Source organism: Pan troglodytes, chromosome 19 (genome assembly GCF_028858775.2).
Source record: "Pan troglodytes isolate AG18354 chromosome 19, NHGRI_mPanTro3-v2.0_pri, whole genome shotgun sequence".
NCBI lineage: Eukaryota > Metazoa > Chordata > Mammalia > Primates > Hominidae > Pan > Pan troglodytes.
Genome location: NC_072417.2, coordinates 22,541,902 through 22,555,084, shown reverse-complemented (window position 1 = coordinate 22,555,084; position 13,183 = coordinate 22,541,902). Strand labels below are relative to the sequence as shown.

Here is a 13,183-nt window from a genome sequence, read left to right as displayed (position 1 = left end):
TATTTATCCTCTTCCACTATATTAGGGTTGTTTACCTTGTTGCCTGGGAGGACTCTTGAGGCCCTCAGCAGGGGAACAGCTGAGAAGCCCAGTGACTAAGCTCCCAGCGCTGGGTGCGCGTCTCTTCACACTCTCACACTCTCCTCCCACCACCTCTCAAGAGGGACAGCTGAGCCTTCTCCGGTAGCCTGGGGAGGGGAATTGCAGCTGAGCAGGTCAGGCACGTGGCCTTGGCCTCCCCCAGTGGAAGACGATGATCCACACTGGCAAGAACTCGGCAAGAACTCAGCACGCACTCAGCACGTGTTGCCAGTCAGGGGTGGTGAGGGCGGAGTTTTCGTATTCGACACAGTGTGTCTGAAGTTTGGGGTGGTACCTGCAGATAGTCCCCTCACTGGTCTCACCATCCAGCCCAAGTACACACCAGGGAAGCCGGGTTTATTCACATCCCAGCTGTCTCCTCTCCCCTTAAGGCCACAGGCACCCCGGACGGTGGTGGCAGCGTCTGCTCTGAATGGGGCCAGCGTGTGCCAGGCTTTTGTGCTCTGGCTACAGTGAGCATTTCCTGTGTCAGGTTGGTGCTCCAAGTTTTGGATTTTGGAGCACTTCAGATTTTGGGTTTTCAGATTGCGGATGCTCTACCTGTATTTGTTGCTTTTCTTTCGGGGATTGGAGTGTCTCTGACATAAGCCACTTGAAACAAGGTATATCTCGGAGCTTACTTCACCCTGCCCAGAGGGCCAAGGGGATGGTCCACAGAAACGCGCCTTAGGTCCTGGTGCTGGCTTTGAGGCCGAGAGCTTTGACTGGGGACAAGGTGGCTTCCAATCAAGATGATCTGAGAGTTGGGGGTGGGGGAAAGGTTGGTGACGGGGAGAAGGACCGACACCCGTAAGGTCTGTGGGTCTGCAGACGCCACCGATGCTCCCTCTGGGCCCGGACAGTGTGATCTGACAGGAGGAGGCCTCAGCTCCAGGCCCAGCATGCCACACCGTCCTCTCTGCTCTCCACTTCTAACATCAGTGAGATGAAGGGGTGGGAGGGGTGATTCCTGTCTTCTGTCTCTACTCAAAACTCTAGGACAAGAAGTCTATCTTCTTCCCTCTTCTTCCTGAAGAGTGGTTGAAAGCCGAACTCTCAGGTCAGACAGACCTGGTCTGATTCAGGGCTCTGCCACCCGGCCAGTGACTTCCTGTCTTGCCAAGCTTCATGTCCCCAACATGTCTGTCTTGCAGGACTGTGGCACACCTGGCCAACAGGGGGCACAGCTCCGACTCTGGCAGATCTGCCCACTCCCACTGAGGCTGGCTTCCTCCTGGAAGTGCCCCACAGGTGGAGGCTACTGCTTTCCCATCATCTGGCCCAGGTCAGGGGCGGCCTCCTATGTGGTTCAGGGGTTTTACCTCAGTGTGAATTTCATGACGCTCCAACCATCTTCCACGTTGGGACTTGCCCCTCAGGCCCTGGCTGTATTGAGACACCGAGGCCACGTGCGTCCTCTCACACTGCCTCTCACATACACACATGCCAGGGGCAGCAGCCAGGCCAGGACACGTGGCAGGCTGCTCCCTTCCAGTTCCAGCCGACCTCAGGTGGCTAGTGATAGCCAAGTTCTGTTCACAAGTCAGACCCACGGCCACCCTGCAACTGTCCTTGACAGAAAGCAGAGGGAACACACTAGGCCCCCTTCCTGGCTTCCCTCTTCACTCAGCCCCTGAGCCCTGGCGTACCTTTTTGACAGCGCACTGGAAGCCAGTCTGCTTGTCCTCCATCCTGTGCACCTCTCCGAAGGAGCCTCTGCCCAGGCGGGGCTGGTGCGTGGCCCAGTGGACTTCTTCTCGGTACTCATAATCCACTGGCTTGAGTTTCTGGGGTTGGCAGGAGAGAGAGGACAGTTTCAGTGGCCAGGGCAGCAGAGGGCTACAGGGCTACAGTGAGGAAGACTCTCCAGCTGGTGACCTTGCCAGGGCTGCTGAGCTGAGCCCTCACAACCAGGCAGCCCTGGGGCGAAGGCAGGGATCTGAGCCGGGCAGCACCAGAGAGGGGGCAGAGGAATGAGGTGAAGGCGAGGGAAGGGTTCATGGGCTGCGGCCACTGATCCTTGTGATGAAAAACATCCCAGACTTGTGATGGTGAGACAGAAACAGAACTGCCAATCACCTTGACAATGAAAAAACAAAACTCAGGAGCTAGAAGGTGGAGGGAAGGGAGGAACAGTGAAGAGGGGCGGGGGTCAAGGATGATGTTAAAAGTGGATGGAGGGGCCAGGCATGGTGGCTCACGCCTGTAATCCCAGCACTTTGGGAGGCCAAGGTGGGCGGATCACTTGAGGTCAGGAGTTTGAGACCACCCTGGCCAACATGGTGAAACCCTGTCTCTACCAAAAAACACAAAATTAGCCAGGCATGGTAGTGCACACCTGTAGTCTCAGCTACTCGGGAGGCTGAGGTGGGAGAATCACTTGAACTTGGAAGGGGGAGGTTGCAGTGAGCTGTTATAGTGCCACTACACTCCAGCCTGGGCGACAGAGTAAGACTCTGTCTCAAAACAAAACAAAACAAAAAAATTAAAAAATTAAAAAGTGGATGGAATAAGACAGTGCAGTGGCTCACACCTATAATCCGAGCACTTTTGGAGGCCAATGTGTGAGGATTGCTTTAGCCCAGGAGTTTAAGACCAGCCTGGGCAACATAGCAAGACCTTATCTCTATTAAAAAAAATATAGCTGGGCGTGGTGGTACACGCTTGTAGTCCCAGCTACTCGGGGGGCTGAGGCAGGAGGATTGCTTGAACCCAGGAGACGGAGGCTGTAGTGAGCTATGATTGTACGACTGCACTCCAGCCTGGGTGACAGAGTGAGACTCTGTCTCAAAAAACACATTTATTAAAAAAAAAAAAAAAAAAGTGGATGGATGGAATAAAACCCGGAAATCAAAGTTTGATAAAATCATTTAAAGTTATAAAATTATTTGGGAAGTGAACAAGAGGAAAAAGGGAAGGAGGTGGGTGGTGAAAACAGGTCCCATCCTCATCTTCCGTCTCTGGGGGCCATGATAACATCTCCAGTGGCTCCTGGCTGATTCCCCTTGTCCTCAGCATGTGTACTATTCATGCGGTGCCCACATTCAGCAAGCAGGAGGTGACCAACCAGAAGAACTCAGAACAGAAGACGCTAAAAAGGCTGTGAGAAGTGAGATTGGTGGAATAAGAGATGATACTTTTCATCCACAATGAGCACTGTCCTACTGTTTGATTTGTCACCACAGGCAAGAGTGACTCTGATAAAGAGAGAAAAGCATCCCCCAGGTTGCTGGTAGAGGGACATATACAGGTGCTGGGGGATTAGTTACCTCAGTGAGCAGGACACCCTCGTTGTCCTCAGTTTTGGGGCTGGGCTCCCGGGATCTGGAGCCCCTTGCTGCCCAGGTCTTGGCCAGGCTGGTCAGGCTGTGGGCCTGGCCTGAGCTCACGCTGCCTTGCAGAGCATGCACTAGGTATTCCTCCACAGAAAACTTCTCATGGGCACCACGAGACAGGCAGCTGGGCTCCAGGTGTGGGCCAGGCAGGGGCTTTGGACTGTCTACACAGGCCAGTTTGCTCAGGTGTGGGTCAGGCAAGGGTTGCTGGCTGTCTACACAGGCCAGTTTGCCCAGGAAGGACTCCAGAGGGTGAGGTTTCCAGGGCTGGAGAGGGTGGAATGGGAAGGGATGAGGCAGTCTGCTATAGGGGAAGGGGTGCGTGGGCAGGGGCAGGGGGCCTCCGTCCTGGGGGTGGTGCAGTTTCCACACGTGGTTCAGACATTGCAAGGGGCTGATCAGTTTGTGGAGTTCTGATCGAGGCAGAGCCGGCCGTAGGCCCTCGCCAAGCTGCTTAAAACAGAGTTGCCCAAGGCCTGGTTCCTTCAGAGGCTTGGTGAACTGCGGGGTGTTTCTAACATATGGGGCGCCGAGTGGAGACTCATCCTCCTGTTGGGGGAAACACAGCTATCAGCACAGAGGGCCAGGGCCCAGGGACAGGCTCCAATTTCAAGGCCCCATGAACCTGGGGTCTGGGCAGTGGGTGGAGGGTCTCACCTGCACTGGGATGGTGCAGCTCTCCTGCTCAGGGGTCCTGGGGAGGGGTTTGGCCAAGGCCACTCCTGCATGAGCCAGGGACTTTGAGCTCTTCTTCTTCCGTTTCTTCCGGGCTTTGCTGCGACGCTTTCCCTTCCAACACACACGGGCCATTTTGCCCTCTGTAGCATGGGCCACATTGTTGGGGATCTGATCAAGACTCTCGGACTGGCTGTCAAAAAAGGGACAGATTTGCATATTGAGCACGAGGAAGCAGGAAGATGGAATGGTCCAGACACTTGTATCTGGACTCCTGCAGATCCAAGGTCAAATCCCAGGTTGCCATTACTTGTGTGAATGCGGCAAAGTTTCTAAATCCCAAGGAACCTGTTTTCTCACTTATAAAATGGGTTTGGTATTTTCTGCCATACAGGGTGGAAATGAAGTTTCAATAATTTAGTTCATTTAAAAAGCCCAGCTCAGTGTCTGGCCCCAAGGCAAGCTGCCAAGAAGCTGTGCTTGTTACTATGGTGATGGGGTATAGACTCAGCACTTCTTGGGGAGAGTCAGGGGAGCAGACATGGTTCGCTCACTGCTCTCCAAGGTGAGCTGCCCCTGGAGAATTCCTAGGAGGGGGCCACGCTCATGGCAGGCCTCTCAGCTCTGACTGAGCAGAGCTTGTTTCTGTTGCCTCCGGATGGAGGAACAGGTAAGGCTGGTCACCTCCATTCTCACAGTTCCTGGGGGTCCCTGGCTGCTGTTGAAGGTGAACAGCCTGGGCTGCTGCCTGGTACTGGGGAGCCTGCCCTTCTCTGCTGGCCTCAGGGCTCATCACTGCCATGGCTCTAACTGGACTGGGATCCCTGCCAAGTATTAAAGGACCCGGCAACAGATGGGTTGCTGCAGAACAGCTGTGGAGCAGATCATGGCCTCAGCCACCCTCCCTTGGCCTCATCTTCTGCCCCCATGGAGAAGGCAGACTCATGGCAGTCCTGGGGACCACTGGAGGCCTACAGGCTTCTCTTGGACAGCTGAAAGAAGTGTGTCTATCAGAGGCTCCTACCCTGGGCCAAAAGGCACCCAGGACAGCAGAAGGAATCCCACCAAACTGAGCATTTCTTGGTTCCAAGGCAGCCAGCTGCCCTCCCCACAATATTATCACTAGCAGGTTCCAAACTCCAATGATACAAAACCTGCCTGGTGATAGGGGAAGGAGCTGTTTCTAGCTTGAACTCTTGTTTTTTTTTTTTTTGTTTTTTGTTTTTTTGAGACAGAATCTTACTCTGTCACCAAGCTGGAGTGCAGTGGCACAATCTCGGCTCACTGCAACCTTCGACTCCTGGATTCAAGCGATTCTCCTGCCTCAGCCTCCTGAGTAACTGAGGTTATAGGCATGCGCTACCATGCCCAGGTCATTTTTGTATTTTTAGCAGAGACGGGGTTTCACCAAGTTGGCCAGGATGGTCTCGATCTCCTGACCTCGTGATCCACCTGCCTCGGCCTCAGAAAGTGCTGGGATTATAGGTGAGAGCCATTGCGCCCAGCACTTGAACTCGTTTCAAAAAATCATCTGTGGGGGAATGCAGAGCCTGGGAACAGACTCAGCCCCACCCTGGCTTCCTTTCTACTGGGCCACCAAGTCTATCTGTCCCCTCCTTTTCTACTGCCCGCATCCCTACTCGGTGCATCTCCCAGGAGAAAAGGCACCAGCAGGTTTCTCCCATAGAGGACGGTGGAAGGCCCCCCCCACCAACCCGGCCTGCGCTCACGGTCACGCAAGAGTGGGAAGCAGCTTCTGTTCCCAGCACCCTCCCTGTTGATGGGAAACGAGGGGGTGCATTAAGGACTCTGAGGAGAATAAAAATAAAATGTCAAGTTGATGTGGCCCAGAGGCAGTCAGCCACAAGCTGTGAAAAGCCTTTGAAAAGCTTATTTGGCTGAGAGAGCGGCTCAGCCAGGAAAGCCTGGGTGAGTTCCAGGAGCTGAACCACAGGTGCTGAGGGAGGGAGCCCGGGGTCAGCAGGAGCGGCCCAGGCAAGTGCTGGGGACGAGGGCGCTGGGTCCAGTCCCCACCTTCCCACTCAGGCTTGTCTCCCCTGCTTACCTGTACTGTTTGGACCCAGCGATGAAAATGCGTTCTGAAAAGGTGGGGCTGAACTCTTGGCTATTCTCACCTAAAGCAAAAGGAGTTAGATTAGCAGAGAGGAGAAAAAATAGGAATTTGGCACTTAGGGGAGAGACATTTTACAGAGATCCCCTCTGGCGCCTCTCCTTCCCCTCCTTTCCAGACAACCCCTGTCTGGCAGTCACCTCCCCACCAATGCCTCCTTCCCGCACTGTCTCTCCCCAGCTTCTCAGCTTACTGGTCAAGAGCAGACCACGGCCTCAGCCACCTGCTCTGAAATAGCCATGCCTATATTATGGGGATCACAGGGCGCCCGCCTCACTTCCTATGAAGCTGAAGTGAGATGATCTACAGAAAACGCTCAACACAGTGCCTGGCTCATAGGAAAAACAGCTATTAGGTATTTATATATGTGTGTACATATAAGTGTGGATATATGTGTATTTTTTTAAAACACTTATTATGTCACTCTCTGTATTTTAGTTTTTATTCTCTCATCTCTCCTCAAAAACCAACCAGGAGGAAGTGGGAGACGAGGGCAGGATGTATGCGTGTGGAGAAATGCCAGCACGGCTGTCCAGCTCTCCAGGTTCCACCCCAAGAAGCCTCCCGGGTTGAGGGAAGGCGTTGGAGAGAGAGGACTCCCGGCCCTACCCAGGCCTCGTGGGAGTTTCTGTCTCCAAGGGAAGCCACCATTACTAGTCATCATAAGGTATCATGAGTAGAAGAAGAAAGGACCAGACTAGGCCTCACCCTGCAGCGGCCTGCCGCCCCAGGACTGGCCCAGCAGGCTCAAGAGCACGGTGCTCATTCCTGGGGGTGGGGCCACCTCTAGGTGGAAGATGGTGAAGGCCCTACAGGCCCCAGTGGGGCTTTCCAGGAGACCTGGCCTTTCCTGTCTGGAGCCTCTCCAGACACTGGGGCTGCTCAAGGTCACAGCAGAAGGTTGATGGCCTGCTTGATGATTCTGCAGAGTCCCGAGTGCTCGTCTGTTACCTCTCTTCCCCTGCTCCAGTCACGATGGGCACAGCCTCCCCTTGCCACATCCACCATCTGTGCACTTTTACAACCCCACTTTCCATGATTCTCGGCATAGACCTCTGGTTGTGTCTCATGAGAATCTTATCTAGCGGTGACACGGACCTCTCTCCTCCATAGGGAACCCCTGGGCCCAGCTACCCACCTGCAGGCCCACCCACCTGCCCCATGCCCACAACAACCCTAGGCCCCTACACTCAGCCTGGGCGATGATAGAGATGGCAGCTGGCCCTGCCTCGGAGCCTTCCTTGGCTGTGCCCTTGGTAATCACGTCATTCAGGATCTCCCACTTTCCGCAGAACACAGGGCTCTTCTCCACGGCCTCAAGCTTGTAGACGGAGCTCTGTTTCTTCCCCAGTGGCGGCGTCTTCTCCTTGGCTTTGGGGAGTTCCTTCTGCTGCCCCACTGCTGAGCCAGGGGCACCTGGGCAGGCCATTTCCATCACTGCCATCTCCCAGGCTTGTGCTCACCCTGAGAGAGACCAAACACAGAGCAGGTCACTTAGAATCCCAGACCTGGGAGAACACAGGTCAGCCTTGGGTTGGGGGAGAAAGGCAGGGGCAAAGGGTCTCTGCCTGTTTATGTGTGCCTCTGCCACACATACTCATCCTCCAAACATCCTCAATGGTAACAGAGTCCACCTCTCAACATCTACACATGTTCCACACGGCACAGGCCCCCGGTCCTCCCAGTACCACAACATAAACAGCCTCCTTCGCTGTGTCCAGCAAGGATGCCAGCCCACTCCCTCTAGGAGAGCTGTGGCACAAATGTCTGGGTTGGTTCTTTCTTGCCTTTATGATGGCTCAATCTTTTTCTGTTGTTTTATGGCAAACTTTGTTTCCCCAGGACAGGGTGGTGAATCCCAGACTCCAAAACCATGGCCTCACTGACCCCACATAAGGCTTTGGAGAGGACCTGTTGGCACACACCATCCACAGCGACTTTTCTCCAAGTGGAGAGAAGCAAGGTTCTATTCTGTTCCCTAGTAGGAGGTAGATATCTGTGTGTGTGTGTGTGTGTGTGTCCTACAAAGTCTAAAACTCAGCATGCAAATGGTGCTCAGCACGTGGTTCCTTGCCCAATGCGTCTGTTTGTGGCTCTCCAGAAGGAACTAACATGCTTCCTCCTCTAATGTCCAAACTCATTGGCTGAAAACTTCTAGGTATCATTTTTCATTCAGGCAACATCAGGAGTAGAATTTATATTCAAGGCCCTAACACGAACCTATACCTCTAGAAATAAAGAATAAAGCATAAGAATTCACGTCTCTCTGGGTTCTGTCTTGCCCAGCCCTAGGAAGCTGCAAAGAAGAGCAACCCAGAGTTGCCAACAATCTGTGCAAACAGCCTGCAGACTGGAATTGGCAAAAAAGAGAAGAGCACTGATTTGAGACTGTTACCATTTGGAAACCTTTTTAAAGGCTGGGAGTTTTTAAAGGGCAGGGCCCCTCTCAGGCATGACTTGCTTTAGAAACAGCCTGAGAAGGTCCCAAATGCAGACAGATTTTTAATAACTGCTCTCTGATGGTAGGTTTGTCTTAAAGCTGCTACCAGCAGAAATCATCTTCCTTGCTATAACTCTGTGAACCCTGGATCACTTCTCTGCTTCTGGGGCAGACAGGTACACCATCTGAAGCTGAACTCTAAGGCCTCTGGCCTTTTGCCCTGTGAGGCCTGAGGACTGAATGAGATGGTGGGAAGCTGAGGTACTAGGTTGAAGCATTCCTCCTTCTGAATCTGCCTCACTGGTCTTCCCACCTCGATGGCTATGAAAGGCTCTGCCAGCTTGGCTGGCGGGTGTGGTGGGGTTTGTTGTTCACTATTGATTAGTTCCTTGCATCTCTGTCTTTAAGGGTCTCCTAGCTCTGAACTTGGAGCAGCTCCAGCTTCCTGCAAGGATGCCTGGATTTGGTACCAAACGCCAGATGCTGAGGAGGCTGAATGGGTGGCCTCACTGTTACCTGAGGATCTTAAGAAGTCTGAGGGGGCCGGGCATGGTGGCCCATGCCTGTAATCCCACCACTTTGGGAGGCTGAGGCAGAAGGATTACTTGAGCCCAGGAGTTCAAGATCAGCCTGGGCAACATGGTGGAACCCTGTCTCTACAAAAAAATACAAAAAATTAGCTGGGGTAGCTGGCCTGTAGTCCCAGCTACTCTAGAGCTACTCTGCGGTGGGAGGAATGCTTGAGCCCAGGAGGTTGAGGCTGCAGTGAGCTGAGATTGCACCATTGCATTCTCCAGCCTGAGTGACAGAATAAGACCCTGTCTCTAAAAGAAAAAAAAAGTCTAAGGGGTGTTCTGACATCCAATTAGGCAAAAGCCCTTCAAGGCTGGCTATGCTTCTTGTAACTGTACTTTCATCCCACCTCACACCTCCCCACCCCACTCTACCTCCAAAAAAGAAACTGACCTAAGCCCAGAGCCGATCCCACTATTCTCAGCCTCTTTACCAGGGGAAATGAGATCTTAAGAACAGACCAAAAAGTCTCCAAACCTAACAGCAGTAGGGAATGCTCACAGGGAGCTCGATGTGAGCGTGACCTCCTCATTTCTATTTGAAGAAGCTGAGGCCTAATTCAGTGGAGACTTGCCCAAGGTCACCCAACCCACGTGTGACAGGACATGGCCAGGATCCAGACCCTAGGTTCTTTAGGTTATGATGCCCACTCCCCAAGCTCCTGGGTTACAGGCAAATGCAGGAGGGCACACTAAGGTCCTCCCTGGTCAACAGGCTCCTGAGGGAAGACGTGGGGCCCTGCACACAGTGCCTCCCCAGTGTATAGCACAGGGGCCACAGACCACGCAACTGACGCTGGCTGAATGAGGGACTCAAAGGACAGAGATTGCTTTTCCATAACCTTTGGAGACAGGATGATCCCAAATGCTGAGGAGGAAGAGAGAGTCCTGCCTGATGAATGAGAAAAATGAGGCCAGGTGGTGCAGTTGCTGCTCTGAGGGCACGTGGCTATTAGAGATCTGGCTGTGTGGGGGCTCTGATAGCCTGTCTCCGCCTGGCATGGCCCAACGGAGGCTTCTGGATAGGTCATCCTGAGCTAGAACTCCTCCAGAGGGGGTGCAGGGCATCCCGAGTCCCAGAGTTGTCCTTTCATATTGGTGTTAGGTAGGCAGCTGTCCAGCGCCCCTCTGTGAGCACACCAGGCTCCCCTCTTCCCAGAGAAGTGGAAGCTGAGGCTGAGGCAGCCACGCTCAGAGACTCCTTTGCAGTTCCCCGATGACTCATCCAACAGCCTGGCAGGCAGACAGTAACAAGGAGGCTGTTGAGAAGCTGACCCAGCAGATGGCAGCTGAACTTGTGAAGGACACGGGGAAAACAGGCTGACCCTCACCTCTCAGGGGCACAAATCATGGCCTGGGAGCTGTAAAGCTCCTCCTGTGGCTGGCTTTTCTGTGCCACATCACCATGACTCAGACCCTCACCGACAGCCTCCAAGTTCAAGAGGCTATTCTTGGGACACTTTGGCCTGACAGTGGCTCTCCCCAAACACCACCTCCCACACAGACACACATGCACACACACATATGCACACACACACACACATACGGATGCACTTGCTCCCTCCCTCCTTTCCTAATTCTATCTGGACTCTGGTCTACAAAAATCATGGTTCTGTACTAAGTCCAGGACTACTGGCTAGGGGGCCTTCCCAGCCCTGGACTTTGGTCTCTGGCTGTCACCCCAGCTCATGGCCCTAACACTTTGCCCCTTCTCCCTCCTGCAGCGTGTGGGGAGGACGAAGTGGGAGCCAGTTATGTCTCCGCCTTTGAAGGCAAGTCAAACTCCTGATTCATTCCTCAGCCTAGACACTCTCCTCAGCTTATTCACGCCCCAAAGGCATTGGGCCCTCTACTCTCTGCATAACAGTTGAGGACACGAGCAGTGGCAACAGCCAAACCCACATGGCTCACCCATAAGCCCAAGAAATCAGAAGAGGAAAGGAAAGGAGCAGAATTCACTCCATATTCTTTGAGGCCTGATGCACAGACACTGTTGGTTCTTTCTTCTGTGATGCCTCAGTGACCTCCTGGAGAAGCCTGGGGGATAGGAATGATCTGGACGGTACCTGATCAACCTCTGGGCATAGCTGTATGAGGAGTTCTTAATCTAGGTTCAAGGATGGATTCAGAGAGAAAAATGTAATTTGCATTTTTCCAGGGAAGACTTGGTCCATAGCTTTCAACAGATTCTCCAAGGATCTGCCATTCCCCAGAAGGTTCCTCTAGTCTCCCTAGAAAATCAGGGCCGGGCTAAATGCCTGATTCTGGCTCTATTCTTCCACTCTGAGGAAAAGCTCTCCAATGCAGCAGTTTCCAATCTGACCACAGATTAGAATAACCAGATAAGTTCTTTAAATGCATTCCTCCTAGGCCTGCTGAACCAGTCACTGGGCATTAGGCCCAGAATCTGTACTTCTGACAAGTTCTCTGGATGATTCTGATGCCAAAGGGCCAGAGACTGCCACCTGACCCCTGCTCTGTACTCAAGGCGACACTGTCCAAAATGGTAGCCACTAGCAACATGTGGCTATTTACATTTAATTAAAATGAGGTAAAATTTTAAAATCATTTCCTTGTTACACTAGCTACCATACTCAACAGTGCAGACAGAGAACATGTCCAGCATTGCAGAAAGTTCTATTGGACAGTGCTGTTCTGAGGTGATGAGAGCGGTGTTTTCTCTGACAGTAAAATTTCTGTTCCTAGGATTCTGGGGCAGGAATGGGGTTTACAGTAAACAAATTTTTGATTCACTGGAAGATACAAAAACAATGTTTTAAATGTTAATCTTCAAAGATGATAACCTTTTTAGAATATATCATATTTCATTCAGTTCCCTGTTTCAGCAAGTACAACATAGTAAAAATTCCAGACTGGGGACCAGAAGTTATGGGTTCTAGCCTTAACAATTTTTTTTTTTTTTTTTAAGAAGAGCAGTGGGACCATTTTTGTCAAATGAAATCATACCTCATCTCCCAATAACTAAAAGAACCAGATGCATGCAACTGGCATGTAACTCACATTTGAACCCGCTGCCCTGGCTGAAGTAGCTCCACATGCTCAGTGTCCCTTCATCCACCGAGGACCTCTACAAAATCCCTAGTTCTCCAAGAAAAGAGTTTGGAAACCAGCGGCCTAGGAAATCTTTTGAGGTTCCTTCTAGTTCTGAGAATGTAGCCCATCTGTCAGGATTCTTTGAGGGCTGGACAACTCCAACTCAGAATACTAACTGTCGATACTTACAAAGTACCTACTGTCATCTCATTTTCAGACATGAAGATATGGCTTAGGGAAGTTTAGTAGCACATCAAAAGTTACGCAGTTGCAGGTTGCAGAGGTGGGGTTGAACCTAGACTGCTGCCTCCTAAGCCAACATCTAAACCTTGAGCTAGCCACTTAACTTCTCTGAGTTTCTTCTCTTAGCTCCTTCAGAGCTGTTTTGAAGACCGAATGAAGACGAGTACATGAAATGCCAATCGGGTTGCCTGGCCAACAGAAGAGGCTAAATGAATGTTCATTCCCTTGTCTGTCACCAGGCTACTAAAAGCCATCACTGAGAAGATGGGACTTCTCTGTTTCAGCACCATATAGCCAAGGTATCTTGAGCCTTACCTAGTTCATGCAATGCTTGGAGCCTTGATTCTCCATACACGAAAGGGAAATAAAACTCTGTCTTACAGGGCCAGCTTGAAAATGTCTACAAGGGGCCAAGGCAAATCCCTCTCATGACTATTTCATCTGGAAGTAAAAACTTGTCCTTCTCTGAATGCCCAGAGGGGATAAACAGCAGAAGTAGAATGACTCAACTTCCTTAATAAGATATTGGTTGAAAACCAATCTTCTCCCGACTTCCTCTTTTAAGTCTTCAGCTTGCCTGGCCACCAGGCCACAATAGGCAAACCTCTGCCTACTCAAAGTGAGGGGCTGGGCTGGGTGCGGTGGCTCACGC

General features: G+C 52.1%; 1 protein-coding gene across 3 annotated transcripts in view; it reads right to left on the bottom strand.

Annotated features, from left to right (window-relative positions):
- MAP3K14 (mitogen-activated protein kinase kinase kinase 14) overlaps positions 1–13,183 on the bottom strand; it is a 53,973-nt gene that overhangs the window by 19,957 nt on the left and 20,833 nt on the right. For all 3 annotated transcript variants that reach the window (XR_010152823.1, XM_003315396.6, XM_009431967.4), the window contains 5 exons: positions 7,411–7,686; positions 6,157–6,226; positions 4,074–4,284; positions 3,351–3,965; positions 1,731–1,868 (listed from right to left, as the gene is read on the bottom strand). Coding sequence is in view for 2 of the 3 variants with exons in the window: in XM_003315396.6 (XP_003315444.1) it covers positions 1,731–1,868; positions 3,351–3,965; positions 4,074–4,284; positions 6,157–6,226; positions 7,411–7,666 (1,290 nt within the window). In the remaining variant the exon portion in view is untranslated. The remainder of the gene's footprint in view (positions 1–1,730; positions 1,869–3,350; positions 3,966–4,073; positions 4,285–6,156; positions 6,227–7,410; positions 7,687–13,183) is intronic.